Below are 26671 nucleotides of genomic sequence, written 5' to 3'. Positions count from 1 at the left end.
TCAGTGTGTGTATGTGTTTATTGGCAGCAGTACCAGCATCATGAATGTTGAGCGGGTGGGGGAGCTCACAGTGGGGGGGAAGGAATAGGCACATCATTCAGGGGCGGTGTTCGGTACATCACTGGGGTGTGGGTGCGTGTGTCAGTGTGTGCGCGTGCGTGCGTCAGTGTGTGCGCGTGCGTGTGTCAGTGTGTGCGCGTGCGTCAGAGTGTGTGCGCGTGCGTCAGAGTAAGTGTGTGTGTGTGTGTGTCAGTCAGTGTGTGTGTGTGCGTCAGAGTGTGTGTGTGTCATTGTGTGTATGTGTCAGTCAATGTGTGTGTCAGTCAATGTGTGTATGTCAGTGTGTGCGTGTCTGTCAGTGTGTGTGTGTCTGTCAGTGTGTGTGTCTGTCAGTGTATGTGTATCTCTCTGTGTGTACCGTATGTCTCTCTGTCTGTGTCCTGCCCCCTCTCTCCTGACTCCCCCCACCCCCGACGGAGCTGCGGACCCGGGGGGCTCAGTCTGAGTCTTCTGAGCAGATACCCCCCCCACCCCCCGGCGGCGCGCTCAAGCTCCCCCCTTCCCCACCCCCCGGCGGCGCGCTCAAGCTCCCCCCTTCCCCACAACCCGGCGGCGCGCTCAAGCTCCCCCCTTCCCCACAACCCGGCGGCGCGCTCAAGCTCCCCCCCCGGCGGCGCGCTCAAGCTCCCCCCTTCCCCACCCCCCCCCGGCGGCGCGCTCAAACCACCCTATTCCCAGGCGCCGCTGCCAGCCGCTTCTGCGCATGCGTGGCGCGCGGCATGGCAGTGGGCGGGGAATGGTGCCGCTGCCAGCCACTTCTGCACATGCGTGGCGCGCGGCATGGCAGCGGGCGGCGGAACAGCGGCGCCGTGGCAGTTAGGAGCATGTGAGCAACTAGGTGTGGGAGGGTGAGGGGTGCGGCGGCGATTAGGAGCGGCGCCGGCGGCTATCGCCGCCGCCGCCGCCGCCACATGTGACAGGGGGGGGCGTGTGAGCGGAGCGGCGTCCATTACGTGACGTCACTTCCGTTTCACATTTCGCCCCCCCCATCTATCCAGTTTTATCCCATCAGAGGAGCCACTAAAGAAGTTTCACTTCAAAAGTTACTCGACACCCCCAATACATATAAAAAAATACCCCAACCCCCCCCAATACATATAAAAAAATACCCCAACCCCCCCAATACATATATAAAATACCCCAACCCCCCCAATACATATATAAAATACCCCAACCCCCCCAATACATATATAAAATACACCAAGCCCCCCCCAATACATATATAAAATAACCCAAGCCCCGCAATACATATATAAAATACCCCAAGCCCCGCAATACATATAAAAAATACCCCAAGCCCCGCAATACATATATAAAATACCCCAAGCCCCGCAATACATATATAAAATACCCCAAGCCACGCAAATACATATATTAAATACCCCAGCCCTTGCAATACATATATAAAATACCCCAAGCCCCGCAATACATATATAAAATACCCCAAGCCCTGCAATACATATATAAAATACCCCAAGCCCCGCAATACATATATTAAATACCCCAGCCCTTGTAATACATATATAAAATACCCCAAGTTCCGCAATACATATATAAAATACCCCAAGCCCCGCAATACATATATTAAATACCCCAGCCCCCCCAATACATATATAAAATACCCAAGCCCCGCAATACATATATAAAATACCCCAAGCCCCGCAATACATATATTAAATACCCCAGCCCCCCCAATACATATATAAAATACCCAAGTCCCGCAATACATATATTAAATACCCCAATCCCCGCAATACATATATAAAATACCCCAGCCCCCCCAATACATATATAAAATACCCCAGCCCCCCCCAATACATATATAAAATACCCCAGCCCCCCCCAATACATATATAAAATACCACAGACCCCCCAATACATATATACATACCCTAGCCCCCCCCCCAATACATATATAAAATACCCCAACCCCCCCAATACATATAAAAAATACCCCAACCCCCTCCCCCCCCAAATATATAAAAATCAGACTTACCTGGGGGGTGGTCTCAGGTCAGGCTTGGTGGCTGGGGGGAGGGCGGTGTGCCGGTGGCTGCAGAGGGCTGGTTGTTGGGGGGGGGCATCGGAGCCCGTTGCGGGGGGGCAGTTCTGCGGGGCGCAGAGCCGGTGGCTGGCGGTACTGCGGGAAGGGGGCCGGCCGCTGGGGATGGCGGTGCTGGGGGGGGGCCAGGTAGCAGCCTGGCAGCACCGCGCGGGGGGCCTGGCAACACTGGGGGGGTGGGGGGTACACAGTTGTGAGCTGCGGGGGCGGGAGCTGCCTGGTGGCACTACGGGGCCCAGCGGCGCTCAGGGGGGAGGCGGCCAAGGGGGGGTCACGTTGCTGCAGTGGGGGGGTGACGTTGCTGCGGGGGGAGGGTGACGTTGCTGCGGGGGTCCGGCGGCAGGCACCTGTTTCCCGAGGCTGCTCCCGCATGCGCCAGGCCTCCCTCTCACGCTGGCGCGCCGGAAGCTTACCCAGCTGCTGACTTCCGGTGCTGCCAATATGGAGACCCGGCACAGAGTGTTGTGGTTTTTTTTTTTTTTAAATTAACTGGCTTCCAGGCGCGCAGGGGGCCCTGGCGGCCGGGCCCCCCTGACACACTGGGCCCGGGACGCCAGTGCCCTTTGTCCCCCCCTCTTGGCGGGTCTGCTCATTGGTTCCAGCTCCGCTTCCGTGATATGGTTGGTTGAAGGTTTCTCACTATTAGCACCGGACAGACACTTCTTTGGGTTACATGATTTCCGCCTTGAGCCATCTAAATATTCTATTATCCGCGTGAAGAATCCTCCATTTTCTTTAGTCTGCAGGACTTTTTTCTCCGCGGGATCTGTGGACGTCTGTTCCGTCCACGGTAAGTGAGGAACCGCTTTTCTTTTTCCACCTTTTTGTTTTGGATGACTGTCCCATCACGGATACTGGGGTCACTGTCTTTGTTTGAAACTTCAGGAGTTTCAATGTATCCGCCAGGCTTTCCTTGCAGTTGTGTTAGAAATGTGATCTGATGTGACATTGTATCTTCAAAGGGGGCGCATAAAAATGCCTGTATCCTATCTGGCATACAGACAAGAGGTGAGAGGAGGGTCACTATATTACTTATGAAAGATCCCCCATAATTACGAATTAAAATCTGGTGCAATTCACAAGAGTAAAAGATATATTTGTGATGAGCCAAAATACAGAATTGTATTGACAGTAAATATGACAGGGTGTCTAGGTTGCATATCTCAGATATTTGTTTCGTCCTTAAAAAATAAAAGTTGAGTTAGCAAAAATTATATCTAAGCCACAAGCAAAATTATACGAATGCAACGATGAGGGTATCAGTATTTTAGGGGTTATAGGGAGACAGTTAGGGGGTATTTTATATTATCAGATTCATTTGGGTTTAAAATGATTGTCTTTCTCACATCCATAAATGCCACAAAAGATTGAAGCATGGGAGATAAAACACACCACAAAAGGTTGGCCTGCCTTGTCACAGAGGCAACAGTTTTGAGCATAAAAAACAATGATTTTATGAACACAAATCAGAATTCAACTGGGATGGGTGTTATACGAATAACACAGGAATTCTCATATTTCAATCTCGCAAACTCTTGAGGGATCTAGTATGTGGAAATGTATTAGGCTTTCTGGATTTTTTAAAAACTATATCCTGTTATTTTATTAAACTGTCTGCATTTACATGCTGTATGTCTTTGTAACATTCCTTTTCTGTGAACAAGCACTGAGCACTTTTTTTACTAGTAAATCTAAAATGTAATAAGTATTGTCTTTGGGCTCCAATTGAACCTTGTATGTGAGTATATATATATATATATATATATATATATATATATATATATATATATATATATATATATATATATACACAGTGGTCGACAAATCACCAAAAAATCTACTCGCCGAACAAAAAAATCTATTCGCCACCTAGTACCACACGTGTGCTGCTTGGGCCAATAGGAGCTCGCCACAATGTTAAATCCACTCGCCCGGGGCGTGCAAATGTATAGGTTTATCGAACACTGTATATATATATATATATATATATATATATCTTTATTTATATAGCCTATCAGAGTTGATCCATGAAGGGTCAAAAGACTCTCCATATAAATGCACTCAATATTGGGACTGATAATGAAGACAACAGTGGTCTACCAGAATTATTACTATAAGTTGCCATTAATATTCATAGCACTTCACAGCAGTAATACACGTGACATAATTATATAAATAGCAAATAATACAAATAACATATACAATCTATCCTAAATCCTGCTGCCAGAATCACTCTACTCTTTCCTAAATCTGTCTCAGCGTCTCCCCTGCTGCAATCACTCTCCTGGCTTCCTATCAAATACCGTATGACACACTCAATTCTCCTCCTCTCTTTTAAAGCTTTACACTCTTCTGCCCCTCCTTACAGCTCAGCCCTAATTTCTCGCTATACACCATCCTGACTCTTGCGTTCCGCTCAAGGATGTCTTCTCTCTACCCCATTTGTATCTAAAGCCCTCTCCCGCCTTAAACCTTTCTCACCGACTGCCCCACACCTCTGGAATGCCATTCTTCTCAATATCCGACAAACACCCTTTGACGGTGAAGTGGTACCAGGCCAGTTAATAAAGGTATTTGGCCCGGCTGGGTGCCCCTGAGCCATATTGGGGAATTGTGATTGTCAGCTCTGCAACCCAATAATGGCAGAAACACTGTGTTTTGTGATAAAACTGTATATGAATGTCTTATTATTCCAGGAGTGTTAAGCAGCGGACATTTCCCTGATTCAGCACAGACCAGAATAGTAAGACCGGGCAGGGGAATGAATTACATTCAGGTCCCCCAGTATATGTCCGCGAACCCCAGAACCAGGGGGGGTTCAGAGTGAAGTCATTTTTAAGATTATGTGTATAACTGTGGCAGTGTTTTGGGGTCAGCGTGTGAAAGGAAAAATGGTTTTAAAACCCAGCAGCTAGCAGCTAGCAGCATAGCAGGAGGCTTTTTTGCTAACTTTCGCTAGGAAGCTCCTAGTGCCGTGAGATTTGCTGTGAGCACTGTTCGGGTAAAATCAGGAACTATCATGTTGCGCAATTTTTATAGTTATATAAAAAATGGATGAATTAAAGTCCCCCTATTTTAATTGTACCAACATGTTAGGCATATGGGGATTTTCATCTAACACACCAGAGACATAGTGGCTATTCCAAGCTTCAAAGGCAGATCAGGATATGGGAGTGTTAAACCTTTTGTTAGCAACAGCTTCAAAGGCGATCCAGGATATGGAGGTGTTAAACCTTTTGTTAGCAAGGAAGAGAATTTCAAAGCCACCCTAGCATATGGCTACTCTGCCCAGACTGAGCGGCGCCAGGTAGAGGGGACGGGCCTCATATGCTAAGCGGCCAAGGTGCACAGTTGGCACATGCCCACAGCAGACTGAGCAGCCCTTCTGCCAGGTTTGCAAAGTAGTGGCATGTCTGTGATAAGGTTAAGGAATTATTCCCACGGAGTAGATTGGCTGCATGGGTTAAGTATAGGCCTGTTTAGTGCATAAAAAAACCCTGCAGCCCATGGGGAAGGAGTTCCATCATGTAACAAGATTTGTCATGCACTGAAAGATCCATCCTGGAGTTAGACTTAACAGCGTAATTAGTAAGTGTATTTTTCGTTGTAATTGTAAACTAAGCTGTGTATGTTCATTCTGTAAATAAATTACAATTTATTTTATCTCTTGCTTTGCTCAATCAAAGGATCCAGGTATTTTGGTGTTAAACGCATTGGTCTCCCATGACACACCCTCTCTATCAACCTTTAAGACCCAACTCAAAACACACCTGCTTAAGGAAGCATATGAGTAGCTCTAGGAGTGATATTTTTACATAGTATACATAAACCTTGGCCCCATGCAGACACAATTACCAGAATGCCCTCCTACTGTCTCTGTACGTCCTTCCTACCAACCAATTAGATTGTACATTTTATATTGTAAATTCTTCGGAGCAGGGACTCCCTTTCCAAAATGATACTGTTATGTCTGAAGCACTTCTCTCCTTTATGGGTTATTTATATTATTTGTTATCTATATGATTGTCCAAAATTAGTCCTTTTCTTCTTCTTCTTTTTGTTGGGATTTGATTTTCATATCAATAAATCAGACCTTGGTGTGAAAAAAGCTCCATTGAAAGCATCCTGGATGTCGACTGATCTGTATCCCTGCTGTTGGAATCTTGAAGCAAGATCCCTTGATTGCTCTACAAATGACTCAATGGTCGAACAAATCCGTTTTAGTCTTAAAAATTGTCCCTTAGGAATCCCTCGTATGAGGGATCTGGGATGACTACTGTCCGCTTTAAAAAAAGCATTTCTAGAATTCTCCTTGCGGAAGATGTCACTTTTTACTGAGCCACTTGTGTCAATAAAGAGCATCAAATCAAGGTATGCAATGTGATGTACATGAAACATGAATGTGAAATTCAAATTAAAATCGTTATGACTGAGGGACTCCACGAACTCCCCCAATAACCTTTTGCCACCGTGCCAAATCAAAATAAGGTTGTCTATGTATCTGCAGTAAAAAACAATATTAGAACGATAAGTATTTTTGTCGCTATAGATGTGTGTTTGCTCCCAGTGACCCATAAACAAATTAGCGTAAGAAGGTGCAAATGATGTGCCCATAGCTGTGCCACGTTGCTGTAAATAATAATGTTGGGCAGACTTGCCCCAGGCAATGCTAGCTGGAAATGCACGCTGACACCAACGGTCCGGACTGCACCAGCGGCGGAGATGGCTACACAGCAAGAACTACCCGGATCAGTATCCACCCAGCCAGACAGCAAGCGCGTATGGTGACCTCACGTGACCTCTACGCGTTTCGCAACCACGTGCTTCATCCTGACAAAGCACGTGCTTGCGAAACGCGAACAGCGGGAGTACCCCCTAATAAACCACCTTTGTTGGCACAAAAAAATAATCTTTAATGTCAATTTTCTAATACATTTTCGTAAATCAATCGTTGTTTAGAATAATTTAAAATTCTCTGACGGGGCGAAGTTTAAGCCCTTGTTGAGAAGTGATATTTCACTATCAGATACATTGATCCCAGAAATATTAATTACATTATTATTCAAATCATTAAAAATGACTTATTTCTTTTGTTTTGAGGAACTTCTCCTCTTCAAACGTTTGGTCCTGTCTTTTTTTGAGTCCCTCTGTAAAAAAAAGGGATGGAGGATGTGATTTTTCCTGAGTATAACGTCTAGTGGAGGATTCCTGTTCTTGGTCTCTACGAATATCTTCACTGTTAGCTGTGTCACTGTTAGAAAAAGATACAGCACATGATCGGTTATCGCTGTCCGAAGCGTCCGACATGCTTAACAACTCCCTTTTGGTTGTTCTTCTTTAAAATAGATTTACGTGGTGTAGAGTTACTCTGATGTCCTAATTGGTTCTCCAGGTCACTTCGTTGTGGTCTGCCGGTCATTCTTGGCGGGCGGCTGGGTTTCTGCCAGATATAAATTTGTTTACGTTCATAGTCCAGTCTTTCACGCTTAAACTTCTGCTTTTTTTTTTAACCATAATCTCCTTCTCCATCCTGTCAATATGCTGTAACAATTTTTTGTCATTAGTAATAAATTCTGGTCCAGTAAGAAATTTCTCCAATTGCTTCTGTAGGCTGTTGATGTTTTTCTCTGTAGTGAAAGCTTACTGAGGGGGTACGGGTTGTTTCTTTATTGCGGGCAGCGCGGTCATCCCCTCACACTGCATTCATCTTTGTTGTTCTTCCCTTCAATAAGAGCATTATATGACCAGCTAAACAAGCAACTTACTTCAAAGAAGACTGTACTCAATGTCGACATTTTCTTTATACAATGTTACATATGGATGACCATTATTGGAACTGCTTCAATATTGATTTATGAGCTATTTCTATGTACACTCTTGAGCACTGACATAAGGAGCCCAGGTGCTCTGATTTTTCCTCTTGAACGGGATTATCCCGCATTTTTCTTCCCGCCCTCTTCCACCCCTCGAATCACGTGTCCTATAGGAGGCAGCGCGCGCAACCCTAGCATGTACCACCTGACCTGCCACAACCAAGCCGCCCCACCTCCTCCCTCATACTCGCCCAATCACCGCGCGTCCTTTCCCAGTCGTCAAGGTCACAGACCCCACCCCTTTTCTTCTCTCTGCCCCTCCCTTCCCAGTCTTCATCGGTGATGCGATGGCCTCCAAGCCACGCCCCTTTTCAACAATCTCCCGGTTACCATAGTGACGGGCGGCGCGCCCCCGGTCTCCGCCTCATGCGCCGCTGTTGCCCGGTTCTGTATGTGAATAGCCCGGCGGTCCCAGCAACCCCCTCCTCCTGTCCCCGCCCACCGGAGCCTCCCCCCCATCCAAGATGGCGGCCGGTGGGAGCGGCGGCCTGTCGTTCCCGGGGGTCGGTAACGGCGTGTGCGGCAACAGCGCCCCCAGCAACCGCGGCGGAGCCTCCTCCTACAACTACAGCGGCGGGGCTGCGGCCTCTCCCTCTATCGGGGGGCCCGGGAACCAGGCCGCGGCCTCCTCTGTCTCCTCTGCCCCTGGGGCCTCCCCTCCCGCGGGGCCTCCGCCCCCCGCCCTGCTGCACCGGGAACCAGTTTACAACTGGCAGGCCACGAAGACCACCGTGCGGGAGAGGTTCACCTTCCTGTTCAATAACGAGGTGCTGAGCGACGTCCACTTCTTGGTGGGCAAAGGCTTGGGGAGCCAGCGGATCCCCGCGCACAGGTACACAACGCATACACGATGATTACACAACTGGTACATGGGGGAACTGGGGCGCCAGCGCATCCCCGCGCACATGTATAGTGATTACACAATGTGTACATGAGAGGCTGGGGAGTCAGCGCATCCACCGCTCATACCTACACGGTGTGATGCACAACTACACAACCTGTATAAAAAGGGCACGAGGAGGCAGCGCATCTCCTCGCACATGGACACATTGTCTACAGTTCACACTGCTGCACACGACTACAGAATTAGTATGCAATGACAACACGATTACGCAGCCTGTACATGAGGGGCCTAGGGAGCCAGCACATCCCAGCGCACAGGTTACACGCATTAATGCACAACTTGTACACACGGGGTTTGGGAATGCATAGCTGTACGTACACACACACAGCATTGGCAGCATGGTGCACAACATCTCAATGTGCCACAACCGGTCTGAGGAACCAGCTTCTCTTCACACAGGTACACCATATCTACATATTGTTATACAACAATACCCTGTGATTGATATATAGCACCCACATAACTACACAACAGGTACAGGGGGGGGCAGCAGTGCACCCCACCCCTTCACAGTAATCCACAGCATCTGCACACTGCTCCATGACAATTACAGAAGGAAAATTCACTTAAATGCACACCTCTCTGTTGAATAAAAAGTAACCTTTTTTGCTATTGACTTAAAACATATATTATCGAGTATTCGTGTAAGTGTATTAAAAATATTTTAAACAAAATTAAAGCAGTGTCAATCCCTAAGATATATATTAGTACTCATATGCTACATTAGCAATGAGATGGTAGGGATTTAGACTGCAGATCAGCAAGATGGAAATAGCCGCCAGTATCAACAATTATACACAGATTGATGAGGGAGAACCAAATTAATCAAATGACAACTCTCAAAGTGCATGCGATGAACACATGCTGGTGTTCAATACAGTATTAATAAGGCACAATGCTGAGGTGTTGCATTGGCCACACCACGCTGTGTGTAACTAGTTAATATCTAGATATATACTTATAATAAGGTACCACAGCTTTGTTTAATATATTTTTAATACACTTACACGAATAGTCGATAATATATGTTTTAAGTCAATAGCAATAAAGGTTAAATTTTATTCAACAGAGAGGTGTGCATTTAAGTGAATTTTCCTTGGTACACAATCATTTTGTGTACCCTTTTTTACTGATTCACTTTCAGTTCACAGTTTGCACCCTCTCATAATTATCGTCTGACTATTTAAGTTAATTAGCAAGATTTAAGTTGATCACTCCTTATCCCCTTTTGTTTCTGTATCAATTACAGAAGAGCCTGCAAAGCTAGAGCTGCAACATCTACACTAACAGTGATACGTAACCACAGATACACAATAAGTGCAACTTAACTGTACAAAGATGCACATTGACACTGGTTTTGTGTTTTTACATGGTGCCAGCGCATATCTGCACATGTACACAACATTTACACAATAATGCATGACCACTACACTACAGGTACACAACATCTGTATGAAGTCTGTAAATCAGTTAATCTCTGGACACAGCTACACAATTTGTACACAGCACATAAACGTAACGTATGGTGTCGCATAAGCAAGAAAGACACACACCACCCTACCTCTGCATTATCTCATTATCAGGAAAACTAAATGTGTAAAATTCTCACTTCTTAACCTTTCACTGCCAGAGGGGCCATGAGGTGGTGCTAACTCCCCGGGCAGTAAAAGGATTAACATGCACTTTTAATACACTAATTAACCCCTACCTAAAGAATCATTGAATGTATAACATGGCACTCTTCAGCAGCAAAGGATTTCTCGCCTATGTGGATTTGGTTATTATATATAATTACATTTTATGCTGCTTTATTCATTAGCTACTTCACTGCAAGACAGACCTGTGGTGTATTGCAGAAGAAGGTGTTAGGTTGTGTCTGTGTTTTGTGTATGAAGTGGTTTAGACGTTTTGGTTGCGTACATTGTGTGCTTCCATTGCATTACATGCATTTGTTCCGGCGGCGTTCTCTTGCCACGATTTATAATCGCAGCCTTAGTGGGATGATGGGAAACGTGGAGACAATAGGTGCAGGGGATGGCAGAGCAGGAATTGATGGCGTGTAAGCACCTTATGTGGTTGTGGCACACAGTTGCCATGTGTCCAGGCTGTTGATGTTTCATTATGAAGGTGTGTTTTTTAGATTTGGTTTAACGGTGGAAGGATGGGGTGCGGGGGGGGAGGCAGTTACACACGTGTTTGTGTGTGTGTTTGTGTGTGTGTTTGTGTGTGTTTGTTTGTGTGTGTGTGTGTGTGTGTAACTCCTGGCACCTATTTTGTGACTCGTTGCTTACTATGCCCACCCATGCTCTAACGTCTGCCAGTGCAGTTAACTTGGGGGGGGGGGGAGGGGAGGGGTTGATCTCTGATACACACTGACATACGGTCTCTGCTACCAGGGGTTGGGGGTGGAGAAGTTCCAGGATATATATCTATATCACAATAACACAATTGGAGTGAGGGGGAGAGAGCTCTGTTTATTTTTATGTGAGCGTTAATTTACGGTTTCCTAGAAGCCCTGCACATTAAAGCTGTGTATCTGTATTCTGGTAACTTGTATTTAAATGTAAAAGCCTGGTCCGGTTTCTACTGTCTGTCTTTTCCCTGGTGCAGGTCTTGTCCTGATGCCTCTGCCTACATCTCACTCGAAGCAGAGCAAAGCTGCCACAACGCCCTTTTTGTGTATTTATTTTTCATTGTTCTTAGCTCAAAGTTTATATGTGACACGACAGGAGATAAAGATGAAATCAAAACAGATCTTCCTGGTGTTAAACTGTTACAACTTGGTGATCTGTGTAAAAATAAAATAATAATAAATAAAAAAATGGCATAGAAGATTAGCAGGCACTCTAAGGCCTCGGGCATGAGCACTGACCCGTGTTGAGGCGCGCACAAGCTTACCAGTGAGCCCCTGCACCCGCAATGAGAGCGGCTTTAGCAGGGGCTCGCGCACTCTTGCGGAAGCGTGTGTCTTAGGCTGAGTCCATAGAGACTGCAGCCGTGCGGAGGCTCGCTTAGGCAAAGCCCTGGCCTTAGAGTGCGCGCCGTCCAAGGGCGTGTCTGGGGGCGGGCCAGTGACGTCACGGAGCTGGCGAACCGCTCCCGTGAGCGCTGAAACTAAAAATTTAAGACACGTTTTCGCAAGCGTGCCCGAGCCCCTGCTAAAGCCGCTCTCATTGCGGCTGCAGGTGCTCACTGGTAAGCTTGCGCGCGCCTAAGCGCTGACCATGCCCGAGGCCTTAACAAATTTTTAGTTTCGGCGCTCATGGGAGTGCAGGGCCGGTCACGTGAGCGGTTCGCCCACTGAGGGCGAACCAGCTCTGTGACGTCACTGGCCCGCCCCCAGACACGCCCACGGACGGCGCGCACTCTAAGGTCAGGGAAAGCACCCGCTTTCCCTCAGCCTAAGCGCGCCTCCGCACGGCTGCAGTCTCTATGGACTCAGCCTAAGTCTTGTGAAAAAATAGCAGAAGTTTAATACACAGGTCAATATTTCAACTGTGGAGCCTCATCTTCTGGGGATATGTTACAAGCTGTTTCAATCTGAAGAAATAATTGTTTAACACTACTGTCTAACATTCTGACAAATGTCTTAATGGAGTGGTTAATAGTGGGTGGGTCAAAACTGTGAGGCTTCCTAAAGTTACAGATGCAGCCACCAGTATCCGATCACTTGCCTTGGAAAATCTGGGGCAATCTCCCAATAAACTGCAACATTTCTGTGCGATTTCTTCAGCCAGACTGCTACATATGCCAATGGGCCATCAGTCTGGAGCAGAATCTCACAGAAATGTTGAGGCATTTACTGTGAGATGCCTTAGGCTAAGGCCCCGCTCCCAGAGTCAGCGCACCCGCACTGCTGACAGGCGGTGCGCTGAGATACACAGACCGCGATATGCGGTCTGTAGGGAGCGGGAGCTGGAGCGGGAGGTGGGCGGTTTGACAGGGAGGGGGGGCGTGGCTTGAGCGGAGGGACCCGCTACTCTTCCCCCCCCCCCCCCCCCCTCCCTCCACGGACTCGGGCTGGAGCTGGAGCTTCGGTAAGTAAAACACACACACACGCAGGCACTCATCCATACATACACACACACACACACACAGGCAGGCACTCACGCACTCATATACACACACACACACACACACACACACACACACACACACACACACACACACACACACACACACACACGCGCACACAGGCAGGCACTCACGCACTCATACACACACACACACACACAGACAGAGGCAGGCACTCACGCACTCGGGCACACACATATACACACAGACAGGCACGCACACACACAGACACACACACAGAGAAAGGCACTCACCTGCTTTCACTCCACACTCCTCCCCGCTCCCCGAAGCCTCTCCTCCTCCCGCAGCCTCCCCTCCCCATTGGCTCACAGCCACACATGTCACGCGTCGAAGCTAGGAAACACCATTCTGTGGTGTCTCCAGCGGCTGACGCGCGACAGCGTGTAGTCAGCTGTGCCGCCAGTGGGGACCGGGACCGGCTCGCGAGGATTCCCCTGCTGGTGGGGAACTCGCTACATTGCCGCCCGCGCCAACGAGCGCAGCGGGACCGAGGCCTTAGGCTAAGTCCCCGCAAGTGCTGAGCGGGTGCCGCTTGCGACGGGGAATTACATACATATATCTTTATAAGTCCCCGTGCGTGCACACACGCTCAGCCACGATTGGCGCGTAGGTAAACAAAAAATCTATACTTACCCGCACGCTTAACTACCCACAATGACCGCGTACAAGCCGGACACCCGGCGCTCATGCTTAGAGCGCTCTCCAAGCATGAGTGCGCTCAGCGCCAGCGGGGAAATAGCCTTAGCTCAGGCAGAAGGCGATGCGACGTGCGCGCACATCCGTCGCAAATTTGGGTTGTGCGGTGGGAGTTTTCAAACTGAAAACTCCACCGGCAGCAAAGTGCAGCGTTGTCGCTGCGACAATTTGCCAGCACAACCCAAATTGTAATTGTGTGCTACTGTCGCGTCACGTGAGCTGGTTGAGCCAATAGAGGCGAACCAGCTCCGTGACACGTTCGGTACACGCCCCAAACGCCGCGATCTGGCTCCTGCTGTTTGAGTACAGATCGCAGTGCTGCAGGAGCGAGCGGCGGGGGCGCGTACGCTAGCAAGCTGCCGTTGCGCCCTGTCTGAGCGAGCCCATCGTTTTTTCCCAGGCAAGTGATCGGATACTGGTGGCTGCATCTGTATCAGTGTCTTTTATCTGGATAGCCTTTAATGAAATCTTTTAGTTTAAGTTTTCTTTGTGTTTTGAATAGATCAACCTGTCACTCAAAGAGGTCAGCTTTGAAAGTAGGGACAAAGCTCAATCCTCTATTCAAAACAGTGGTTTATGCTACTGTAAATGTATGAGACAATAGATTGAAAATTAAGTTTAATTGTATTTGGGGGGGGGGGAGCTTGCTTCTCTTTCTCTCCCCCCCCCCCTTTTTTTTTTTTTTTTTAAATAGTCTCCCCCTCGAATGTATTTTTTGTCGGGTTTTATCATAGTGGTCTGGGTGACAGGGGCTAAAAAAGCTTTAGTTGGTCGTATATGCTCAACAGCTGCCGAAATCACAAGTGCCCGAGTCGGTAAGAGGTCACGCTAAAGGCATTAAAGTCCTTGTGTCCTGTGTTTAGTTTATCTCTTAAAGAGTAGCAGGACTGTTACCAGCCCACAAAGTACCGGAGCTCAATGAAAATAGCATAAATATATTAGCCAGAGATACACTGTATAATTTGTAAAGTCTTTCCTCACCCCCTACTGGTAACATATAAAAATAATAATGTCTATGTGGCAACTGGCCAGATTGATCACAGCGCAATAATGTTGCCCACTTTACTCACGTTTACCAAACGCGTTAGAGGATCTATCAGGACTTTTTGTGTATATGTTTTTAATTTAATACATTTTTGATATTGGTTTATGGTCCCACCTGTACACTTTTGTCTGCTGTGCTCCGGTTTTTCTATTTTTGATTCATTTCAACTAGTTTATCTCTTAGTTGTACCCGCAGACCTATTAGACTGATAATTAGAAGTCCTGTCTTGAAACCCCAACAACCACCTATAATCCCTGTGTTCAGTATAGTCAGCATATTAACTTTAGACATTTTTTTTTCTTTCTTAAAGGCAATTAGTGACTTGGACACGTGTGATTCGGCAGCTGTTGAGCATACACAATCAACTAAAGCTTTTTTAGCCCCTGTCACCCAGACCACCATCAGAAAACCCAGTATAGAAAATACATTTGAGGGGGTAAAAACAAGAGCAGTCACAACCCCCCCTACCCCACCCCACCCATGCAAAAATACAAATCAACTTAATTTTCAATCAATCTATTGTTACAGCAGCAGAAACCAAAATTTGGAATAGAGGATTGAGCGTTGTCCCTACTTTCAAACCTGACCCCTTTGAGTGACACGTTCTATTCAAAACACAAATCTTAAACTAAAAGATTTCTTTAAAGACTATCCACATAGAGAACATGATACCTTTTTAGGAAGCCTTGCAGTTTTGACCCACCCACTATAAGCCTCTCCATTAAGACATTTGTCAGAATGGAAGACAGCAGTAGTGTTAAACAATAACCTTACATCTCAGCCCTAATTTCTCTTTATGCACCATCCAGACTCTTGCGTTCTTCTCAAGGATGTCTTCTTTCTACCCCCTTTGTATCTAAAGCCCTCTCCCGCCTTAAACCTTTCTCACCGACTGCCCACACCTCTGGAATACCCTTCCCCTCAGTACCCAACTAGCACCCTCTCTATCCACCTTTAAGACCCACTTGCTTAAAGAAGCATATGAAGAGCACTGTGGATATTCTTATTTATTTATTTATAAAATGTTTTACCAGGAAGTAATACATTGAGAGTTACCTCTCGTTTTCAAGTATGTCCTGGGCATCATTCTGAACACATGATACATAAAGCTTGGCCCCCTGCAGACGCACTTACCAGAACTCCCTCCTACTGTCTCTGTACGTTCTCCCTACCTAACAATTAGACTGTAAGCTCCTCGGGGCAGGGACTCCTCTTCCTTTATGTTACTTTTATGTCTAAAGCACTTATTCCCATGATCTGTTATTTATATTATCTGTTATTTATTTGATTACTTCTGTGAAGCGCTATGTACATAATGGCGCTATATAAATAAAGACATACAATAATCTCTTTACATTAAAACAGCTTGTAACATTTCCCTAGAAGATGAGGCTCCAGAGAGAGTTGAAATGTTGACCTGTGTATTAAACTATTGCTATTTTTTCCACAAGACCTGCAGTGCCTGCTACTCTTTATCTATATATCTATATATATGATTTTCTGGTTTGGAAGACATCTGAAGAAAACAAACTTGTTTGGTGTACGTTTTTAAAATAATTGTAAGCGTTGTCATCCTGTTATGGTCTGGGGCTGTTGCTTTTTAACTCCTACCCATGAGAATTTTGGGATTTGTAGTCCTGACAATCCTCCCCCCCACTCCCTGAGTTGTGTGTGTGTTTAGCTGTATTAACCTCCCCTGGAAATTTGGATTTAGTTGACAGAAATGTGTTTTGGTTTACAACGCTGCGTTTGTAATTAAGGTGGGAACCATTGCTTTGACTAGATAGATTTGTTTTAAAACTGTAGTAATATAGTCAAAACAAGACCTTAATCTGTGTAGATTCTTTCTTACTTTCTGGCTGTTTCATGCAAACAGACCATTACAAATCTTTCTATCATTAACTATGCTAGACAAGTAACAGGTATAAAATTATAATTACAGCTGATATTAATATAATTATCATGTGCTTTAAAATCGGTCATGCTTCAATTAGCGGTCTTTTTATTTTTTAAACTAAAAAAAGAAACGAAAGGGTTTCTGGAATGCCACCGTTTTTAGCATGTATTATATTTGGTAGTTATAGCGTTGGTGCCAATTGCAGCGGTGGATGTCAGTGACTTTGTATTTTCATTTATTTATACTTATTCGTTAGGTTTGTTTTGGCGGTGGGAAGTGCAGTCTTCGATGCCATGTTTAATGGTGGCATGGCCACAACATCCACGGAAATTGAACTACCAGATGTTGAGCCAGCTGCTTTTCTTGCTCTGCTAAAGTAAGTCGCTTTTTTGAGTGGCCCACTTCATCTTTTATCATCACAAACGTAATTTGTACAAATTATTTCCTTATCGACATTTTCTAGACCTTAACCAGATGTTAATATTTTTATATGATACATTTTTTTTTTGTAAAGGATATCCTACATTATTTCATCTTTATTACTAGAGTGAATTGCAGTTTCTTTGGTAGGCTTTTCCGTAGTTTGCATGGAAAACAGCTATGTGCTTTCTGAAGAAAGTGAGCATAAATTGCAGAGGTTGACATGTGGACACTTTACTGCAGGCTTTGTTCCTTTACATTTAAACATTACAATACAATATGGCTAGGAAAAAATAACACATTGAGCTGATTTTTCCAGATAGGTAATTTGTTGGGGGGGGAGCAGGGGCGCTGCAATTTGAAAAGGACAAATTCTCCAAGATTTGGTACAACGGGGCTGGACTTGTACAGGGCACTAATCTAACGAAGAATTCTCATTCCAGGTTCCTGTACTCTGACGAGGTGCAGATCGGTCCGGAGACAGTCATGACGACCCTGTACACAGCCAAAAAATATGCGGTACCTGCCTTGGAGGCGCACTGTGTGGAGTTCCTGAAGAAGAACCTCCGAGCCGATAACGCTTTCATGCTCCTCACGCAGGTGCGTCATTTTAAGGAAAGAATGTGACGTTAATTGGAAGTGTGCAGGCATACTCGGTACTAAGTCTTTTTACCCAGTTTTGCACTAGTATTGCAAAAGCAAATCCCCCGTTTTATTCTACATTCGTGGTGTTGTTTATATTGGTTATGGGGCAATGTAGTTTGTAATACCTTTTTAGGGGAGCAATATTGGAGTTCTTCTTAGATATTATAGTATGTCGTTGTTATCTTTGAAGAACTGCAATGTTGGTCCCCGAAAAGGGAAAAACATTACAGTTCTTCAAAGATGAAAGCTTTGATTAATCCCCAAAGTTTGTCTGCTGACCCTTCTGTCCTGTATCCCCAGGCTCGACTCTTTGACGAACCTCAGCTCGCCAGCCTCTGCCTGGAAAACATCGACAAAAACACTTCCGACGCCATAAATGCAGAGGGCTTCACGGACATTGATTTAGGTAATCTACTCGCACCTCGCATCTTGTTCAGTGTGTATTTTGCCAAGCTGAAGAATGGGTCAAGATACAGCGACATAAGACCCGGTAGGCAGGATAGCAGTTATGTACTCTTGTATGTTTTGGGTAAATATGATAACACAACAGTGCAGCAGCGCATTTACAAATGGGTATTTATCAATGCTGTGTCAAGTAGTTATACCAAATATGTTATCCAGGTGTAATGTAATTATCTAGAAAAATGGAAATGTTTTGAACCCTTTGCATTGGTTCATATTATTCAATAAATATAATACAATATTTTGATTTATTGTGTATTTCCATTGTAATGATGTGTTCTGTTGTGTAAAAGGTCTTAAACATAGTCACTAAGGAGAACTCCAGGCTTAATGGTTTTGAATCTCCGTTTCTTGTGATCTCGAACCGTTGACATCTCCGCGCTTCATGCTGTGCACATTGTCGGCGCTATATAAGAAAAATAAAATTTTATTGTTTTATGCTGGGCTCTGCCTCTCACTGACTGTCAGCAGCGCTCCCCCTTCCCCCCTCTGCTCCACTTGCAGACACACTGGTCGCGGTCCTGGAACGGGATACGCTGGGAATCCGCGAAATCCGACTCTTCAACGCTGTGGTGCGCTGGTCGGAGGCCGAGTGCCAGCGGCAGCAGCAGCCGGTCACCTCTGAGAACAAGCGCAAGGCCCTGGGCAAAACGCTGTCCCTCATCCGCTTTCCCCTTATGACCATCGAGGAGTTTGCTGCAGGTACCTGCGTAGAAGTCCAGGTGGTTCCACCTCAGACCCCTGAATTCTGCTTTCAAAATTTTCAGCAGCATCTCCCTCCAGGAAAGATGGATCCATTGACAGCGTTACTGTCACTGTTGTGATTTATATTTATCACTATTTTTGCATTAATACCCACTAATGGTGAATTATTAACAGCGCCTGTTTTTCTTTTGTGTTCTACCATTTGTAATTTAATTAATTTGTTATTTAGGGACAGAACTTGGAAACCATTATATTGGGTGTAAAACGAACGCTCAATCTTTTTATTTTAATATTTCCCAAATCACAAGCTGACCTAAAAAATACAGAAGTTATTTATTTTTATAATCTGTTTTTACTGTTATTTCTGCATCTGTGTTTTGTGGCTCATGCACAGTTTTTCTGATAAATTTGATTAACTCTACTTTGCTTAAAACTGTCCTGCACCAATTGTCCTTTGTGCTTAATCGTTTCAGGTCATTTTTGTTTTCTAAGTGTTATTTGAAAATAAGTGTAAGAAGACACCGGTATCATCCGTTGTGTAAACTAGAAGCTGCTTCTTCTCTCTCCCAGGCCCGGCGCAATCTGGGATTCTGACAGACCGGGAGGTGGTAAGCCTCTTTCTGCACTTTACCGTCAACCCTAAACCTCGGGTGGAGTTCATAGACCGGCCTCGCTGCTGCCTTCGAGGGAAGGAGTGCAGCATCAACCGCTTCCAGCAGGTGGAGAGCCGCTGGGGCTATAGCGGGACCAGTGACCGCATAAGGTACGGTACTCACGGATGATGGTTCTGCGCCGGCGCCTGTCCTGTGTGTGTGAATGAAGCCAGCTGTGTCTCACGATGCACACAGCGCTATCCTGGATTATTGTGTGTTAAAAAAAATTATAGAGACTACGGTCCTATACACTTAAATTGTTAAATAACGAGATTCGGTTAAATCACCATGAGAAATTACCATAAAGAAACACAAGGGCAAAATATGAATGTCAAAAAGGGCAAAAAACTGATTTTTAAATGGTTATATTGTTGAAAACTAGCCCAAATCTGGGCTTCAAATGTACTTCTCAGAGGAGCTCAGGATAAGACTGTTTCTGTAGTATAGGGGTGGCCAACTCCAGTTCTCAAGGGCCATCGACGGGTCAGGTTTTAAGGATATCCCTGTTTCAGCACAAGTGGTTGAGTCGTTGGCTGAGCCACCTGTGCTGAAGCGGGGATATGCTTAAAACCTGACCTGTTGGTTGCCCTTGAGGACTGCAGTTGGCCACCCCTGCTCTAGTAAGTATCTTTAAAGAGCATGGAAAATAGCTCTATGCTACCTGCTGGAGTGGAACAAGTGTGAATAAATAACAGACACTGCTATATGAACACTATGCTGCAACCTTCCTTCACCCCCCCAAACAGGTTTTTTTTATTTTGTAAAGTTAAGTGTGGCTGGGGATGCAGAACTTAAAGTGGGAGGGAGACAAGAAAAGGGACGAGAAAATATATATTAAATCTCACAATAGTTTCAAACGATTCTAAAGTAATGTCTCCTAGACTAGGACTTGGCTGATATCAAACATATGCAGTGGTGAGAGAAACTTTGTGAACCGCAATCGTAATTACGGAAATGTAATCGTTTCTCCATGACAACCATCTTGAATCAAAAGTAGTCTCTTATTAAATAACCAATTCCATGTCTTTTGAAACAAAATGATGCATGAATTAGCGGGGGGGTTCAGGGGGAAAAGATGTGCATCTGATTTAGACAAACAATAAGTAATTAAGAGTCGGGGTATGTGAAAAAGTAATTGAAACCCTGATTTTATCAGCTAAATTAAAGGGGATAGTTAGAATCAGGTGTTTAAAGAATTAGGTAGATCTTCAGGGGTGAGTTTGGGAGGCCCCATCCTATATATACGATAACAATATGCACACAGCACCGGGGGTCAGTACAAATATAGTATTAATATTTATTGCAGGTTCACTGAACCTGACAGGTAAAATAACCAATCTAAAATAAAATCTAAACACAGTCACCTAGGTGACAAATGAAGCTACTGAAACCAACATATGTGCATCAACGGCTAACTATAAAACCCACATTGCTACATATGCCATATAAATGATAATCTGATGACAATATGGGACATATTGTCATCCGATTATTTGTCATTTAGGTGACTGTGTTTAGATTATATTTTGTTTTAGATTGGTTATTTTACCGGTCATTTTCAGTGAACCTGCAATAAATATTAATACTATATTTGTACTGACACCCGGTGCGCTGTGTGCATATTTTTATCGTTTTTCAGAGAGAGCCAGAAGGTTTATCTCGCTTAGGAGTTATTGGGGAGTGACTCCATGCGCCCAGCAGCAAGGGGATCTGTCTTCTACCTACATCAGGCAGCACGAATGTGGAATCCTTGATCTTTTTTCCACCCTATATAGATCAGAAACTTTGTGAGTTTGGTCTTCGCCATACAGGTGTGTGGAACATGTTCTGCCATGATCAAAATAAATCTGAGGACCCGAGAAAAAGTGGTCATTGATGTTCATCAGTCTAGAAAGGGCTACAAAACCATTTCTAAGGATTTGGTGCTCTACCAATCCATTGTCAGTCTGCAAATTGAGAAAGTTCAAGACTACAGTCACTAGCCAGGAGCGTTTGTTCTACCAAAATCGCTAAAAGAGTATACCGGCAAATTCAGGAAGTCGCAAAGAATCCCAGAGGAACATCCATGGATCTGCAGGCCACTCACCAGTGTTCATGACTCGACTATCAGAAAAAGCCTGAACCAGAATGGTGTTCATGGAAAGATAGCCAGAAGGCTGTAAAAAGAACATTGCTGCTCATCTGAAGTTCGCCAAAGAGCACATAGATGATCCACAAGACTTCTAGAACAGACAAGGCAAAGAGAGAACTTTTTGGCCTCAATGAGAAACAATATGTTTGGCGAAAATCAAATGCTGCGTTCGAACAGAAGAACCTCATTCCAACTGTCAAGCGTGGTGGGAATGTTATGGTTTGGTGCTGCTTTGCTGCCTCTGGACCTGGGCGACTTGCCATCATTTATACAACCATGAATTCTGCAACCATGAATTCTGCATTGTATCCGAAGATTTTAGATGCGGATGTCAGGCCATGAGTCGGTAAGCTGAAGCTAAAGTGGGTTATGCAACAAGAACATGATCCTAAACATACAAGCAGACCTACAAAAGAATGGCTGCAGAAGAAGAGATTCCAAGTTTTAGAATGGCATAGTCAAAGTCGACAAAATCGAAATGTTGTGGCAGGACCTGAATCGAGCTGTCCATGCAAGGATGCCCTCAAATGTCACTGAGTTGAAGCAGTTCTGTAAGGAGGAATGGGCCAAAATTCCTCCAAACCGATGTGTGAGACTAACCAGCAGTTACAGGAATCGCTTGTTTGAAGTCATTGCGGCTCAAGGGGGTGCCAACAATGTTGAAAAAATATCATGTTTTTGTCAGTTGTTCAGGTTATCTTTTATCTATTAGGCGTTAGATTAAGATCTAATAACATTTTAGGTTTGAAATATGAGAAAATCCTAAGTGGTTCACACAATTTTTCTCGCTACTGTACATGGAGTAGTGGTCTGCCGTTCTGCATATTGCAGGACTTTTTAAAATGAAAAGGAGACCAACTACAGTTATGAAAAAAAATAAGGCTGGTAATCTGTTTCTAAGGCCACTACACTGAGCTTACTTTCACGATAGGCCATTGTTGCTGTGGTGCATGCGAAGTAATCATTTAGAAGGGTTCAATATTAGGGCAGGTTTTTTTTTTAACCCCCTTGATGCCACATGGTGTCCCCCCCCATGTGGCATCAAGGGGGTTAAAAAAACAGACTAGATATTTTTTGTAAGAGCACAAAGGGTTATGTTTGTGGCTGCATTTACACGCTGAACTGTAATTTTAAGTATGAAAAAGGCACGTTCTGTGGTTGCTGACGCCACTAACTTGCTTTCGTCTTGTTACATTTTCAGATTCTCTGTAAATCGAAGGATATTTGTGGTCGGTTTTGCAATGTACGGCTCGATACACGGCCCGACTGATTATCAAGTGAATATACAGGTAGGGAATTTTTGTGCAAGCTTTTTTGTTTTTTTCCCCTTTGCTGTCTGTCTTTCTGGCAGTGACTTGAATAGGCCAGGATTTTTGGGTAATGGAAACCCCCCCCCCCCCCCCTTTTTTTTTTTTTTTTTTTTTTTTTTTTAAATAAAAAAAAAATTTGTTTGCAAATCTGTTGGTTATTCCTAAAAGTTGGTGCGTCTTAACTTTACAGAGGGACAGTTTGACAGCACAGGGGTTTTACCCAGTGCTTCCTGACCTAGGGGATTCAAAGGGTTGTGACAGTGTTACAGGGCGGACACAGAAAAGCGCACATAACAATGACAAAAGTAATGTAATATATTCCACCAAGTAGAACATCTTTTATTTGTTCAAATTGATATTATTATTTTTTTTTTATATAGACGGCACAGATCCGAAATTGTGGAAGAACATGAGTCCCAATGGCAGAACAATCCTAACTCTAACTTCTCCTGCTCTGCTCTTCCCTGCTTAGATTATCCACACGGACAGCAATACAGTGCTTGGTCAGAACGACACAGGCTTCAGCTGCGACGGGTCCTCCAGCACCTTTAGAGTCATGTTTAAAGAACCCGTAGAGATCCTGCCCAACGTCAACTACACCGCCTGCGCCACGCTGAAGGTACCACCAACTCCAGCTGGCACATTATCTTGAACATGAGGCGATAGGCATTGTTATCATTATTATAATGCAGTGTGAAATTAACCCCTTTGCTGCCAGGGGGACTACATCTCTCCTTGACCTGTACAGAGCTTTCCAAACCTCACAGGTCTCTTCTTCATGTGTAGTGCACAATACACATGAAGAGACCTGCTTTGGAAAACTCTGTACGCTGTAACTTCATCTATGAAAGGCCCCTGTGGCAGTGTAAGTGTTAAACAGATGTCTCCCTTAAGGTAAAAGTTTCACCTGTTACCTGGGGAAATAGTTTTCAGTAAGATAGATGGTATGTGTGGAGACATTATAAACCGACAAACAAAAGAAACACAAGACCCAAAGTACATCCAAATTCATTAAACAATCCTAACATTTCATCTTTATTAACCCTGGTTACCTATAACCTGCTACATAAACGGTAGCACACATCTGTAATTTATTCCAATATTTCATTTCATCTGGTGTTTTAGTTGCATAGTTTTGTTAAAGTATAAGATTGCCCAGCATGCCATGGTAACCCCAGATCAGGCAAGTCCTAATTTCCTTATTTTATACCACGTCCTCTAATCTGAATTCTTTGTACTCCTGTAGTTTTCATAGAAAAAAACTCCCTGGCTTATAAACCTAAATATCTTGTATACCTTGCCATGAGAGGTCGCTGTGAGTAGTTGAAAATGTTGGAACTTTCAAACACATTGTTGGAAACGTTTTTGGAATTTTTGCTTAGTAATTTGATTTCCTGTTAATAATCAATTTTTGTAACCAACATGGGTTTCAAAATAGTTGCAATAGAACGCACATTTTATTAACCCATTCGCTGCTAACGGTGGAGTTTTTAGCTCAGTGCAGCACATGTTGGTCCTGGCAGAGGAAAGGAGTCAAATCTACATCCCTATGTCTTCCAGGGTCCAGACTCCCATTATGGTACTAAAGGGCTGCGCAAAGTCATCCACGAGTCCCCTACAACGGGCGCCAAGACCTGCTTCACCTTCTGCTACGCGGCCGGAAACAACAACGGGACCTCCGTGGAGGACGGACAGATCCCTGAAATAATCTTCTACACATAGGAGGGCGGAGGGCTCTCCCCTGGCGTGCCCTCCTTGGGTATAGGGGGCTTGCCGCTACCCATGTCACTTGAGGGAAGCAGACCAGACCATCTGGACATTCTGCACCTGCCAGGTTTGGATGGCACACCCATGTGGGCCAGCATCAGGTGGTTGGGAAATAACAGCCCTTGATTTGGGGAATAAAACCCCTGCAGTGCCACCATGTAGTTATTCACCTCCCTCCTTGTGCCTCTTAATGACTAGGTGTCTGAGAAATATTACCCCCTGCCTCTCCCCACTACTGGAAACTCCTCCAAAGCAAAAAACATGCCAGCCTCACAGCAGGTATAAGGCCGCAATGCCAACAACTCTGCTTTTCTTTAGGTTAGTGGCTGTGTGGATAGCAGCTGTTACATATGGAGTTAGTAGGTACCATAACCTTTTCCTGCCAGGTCCATCTGGCAGTGAAAGGGTCAACAGATGTAATTTTCATGAAAGCAACAGTTTCACTGGGGAAATGGCTTTCGATTCGGTGATATATTTATATATTCAGTCAGTTAGTGGGATTGAGCCTTTACCTTGGAGTAGTAGAGTAACGCTTAACCACTGCTCTTGGAGGTCCCTGTGCCCGGGAAGGGGTCACGTTTCAAACCTGGCTAATAGAAGAGGGTCTCGTGTATGCATCTCCAAGGGTCAAATGTCGTTTTTTTGTTTGCTTGTTATTTTTGTCCGTCACATTTCGACGCATCTAGTGAATTAGCACTTTGACTGCGGTCGCAAGCAATCCATATCAGCGAAGTGGTACGGCCAGGTTAGCGTTGGCCTTTTAATCTGTGTTGCAATGCTGGCACCCTCTCCCGCCCCCCCCCCCCCCCCCTCCCAACTCTTCTGGTAAAACAGCGTTGCGGGATCCACACTATTCAATGTGAAACTGATAAGCTAATTTTCTGGATACGTATTAAAAGGTTTAAAGCACTTGCATCTATCGCCCTTGCACTGCAGGGTGAAGGGATTTAGCAGTAATGTGATATTATAGAGCAAGGGTGCGCAAACTGGGGGGGGGGGGGGGGGGGGTCGCAGCGCTTACAGAGGCCCTGTGCTCTTCCCCACAACATTTAAATTAAATGCTGGGGAGCGTGTGAGGCCTCTGTGTAACGCCTTCTAACCATGTCTCCTGCAGCTTCTGGCGACGCTGCGCCAGGACAACACTGTGCCAAATGACGCCACGGGGTCAAATGGCCACGTGTTTCCATGGCAAATAACGCTGGAGAAAAAGTAGGGGCGCAGAGCAGGCAGGTGGGCGCAGACAAAGTTTGCGCACCCCTGTAGAGGGTTGGGGGCATTCAGTTATCCCTTTTGCTGCCTGGTGAGGTATAAATCAGGTTTGAGGAACAATACACCCTGTTGCCACTGAGCACGTCCTTATTTTTAATAGAAAAAAGTCCAATTCACTCTTGGCACCCTGAGGTATACATGAAATTTCCATACTTTCAGAGCACAGTGTTCAAGCTTGCCCTCTATTTCCCACGCCCTCCAAATACCATTTTTGTAAATATTCTGATTGTAAATATAGCGGCTGCCTGCTTCCCCCCTCCCCCCCCCCCCCCCACTTTGACGTGTTACAAGCTGTCCTCCCCGTAACTGCCTAGCCTGAAATCGTCAGTCTTGCAACTTGAATGTACGAATAGGTCACCGGGACTTCTGCGTTCACACTCCGACTGCAGCCTGCTTCGGACTTTGTAAATAGGAAATGAATAAAGATGTATAACTGGTTATTGTCTTGGCTTTATTTATTTATTTGCATCCTGCAGAAAAATCTTTGATCATTATTTTTTCAAAACTTCCAGAGTGGTAGTGAAGTAACTCTCCCTATGTGAGAGGACGGCGCCAGTTAGTTTTATGGGTTAGCGCAATGGGTTTTAAATTGCTGTGTGGTTCCATTGGTTACCAGGGATTGCCTAAGAACCAGATTTGGTAACGGTTGACATTTTATTCTTCAACAATGCTGTTTT

General features: G+C 45.1%; 1 protein-coding gene across 1 annotated transcript; it reads left to right on the top strand.

Moving 5' to 3' along the window:
• The first annotated feature begins 8246 nt into the window (after nt 1–8246).
• BTBD2 (BTB domain containing 2) lies at nt 8247–26432 on the top strand. The gene is given in 10 exon segments (XM_075611559.1): nt 8247–8445; nt 8448–8827; nt 16889–17008; nt 17496–17652; nt 17998–18103; nt 18664–18861; nt 19435–19627; nt 22850–22937; nt 23431–23577; nt 24519–26432. Coding segments are annotated over 10 exon segments (1719 nt in total). The 5' UTR covers nt 8247–8277; the 3' UTR covers nt 24681–26432.
• Nucleotides 26433–26671: the final 239 nt, after the last annotated feature.

This window comes from Ascaphus truei, chromosome 8 (assembly GCF_040206685.1).
Source record: "Ascaphus truei isolate aAscTru1 chromosome 8, aAscTru1.hap1, whole genome shotgun sequence".
Lineage (NCBI taxonomy): Eukaryota > Metazoa > Chordata > Amphibia > Anura > Ascaphidae > Ascaphus > Ascaphus truei.
The sequence above is the reverse complement of the archived record's forward strand: the minus strand, read 5'-3'. Positions and strand labels throughout refer to the sequence as shown.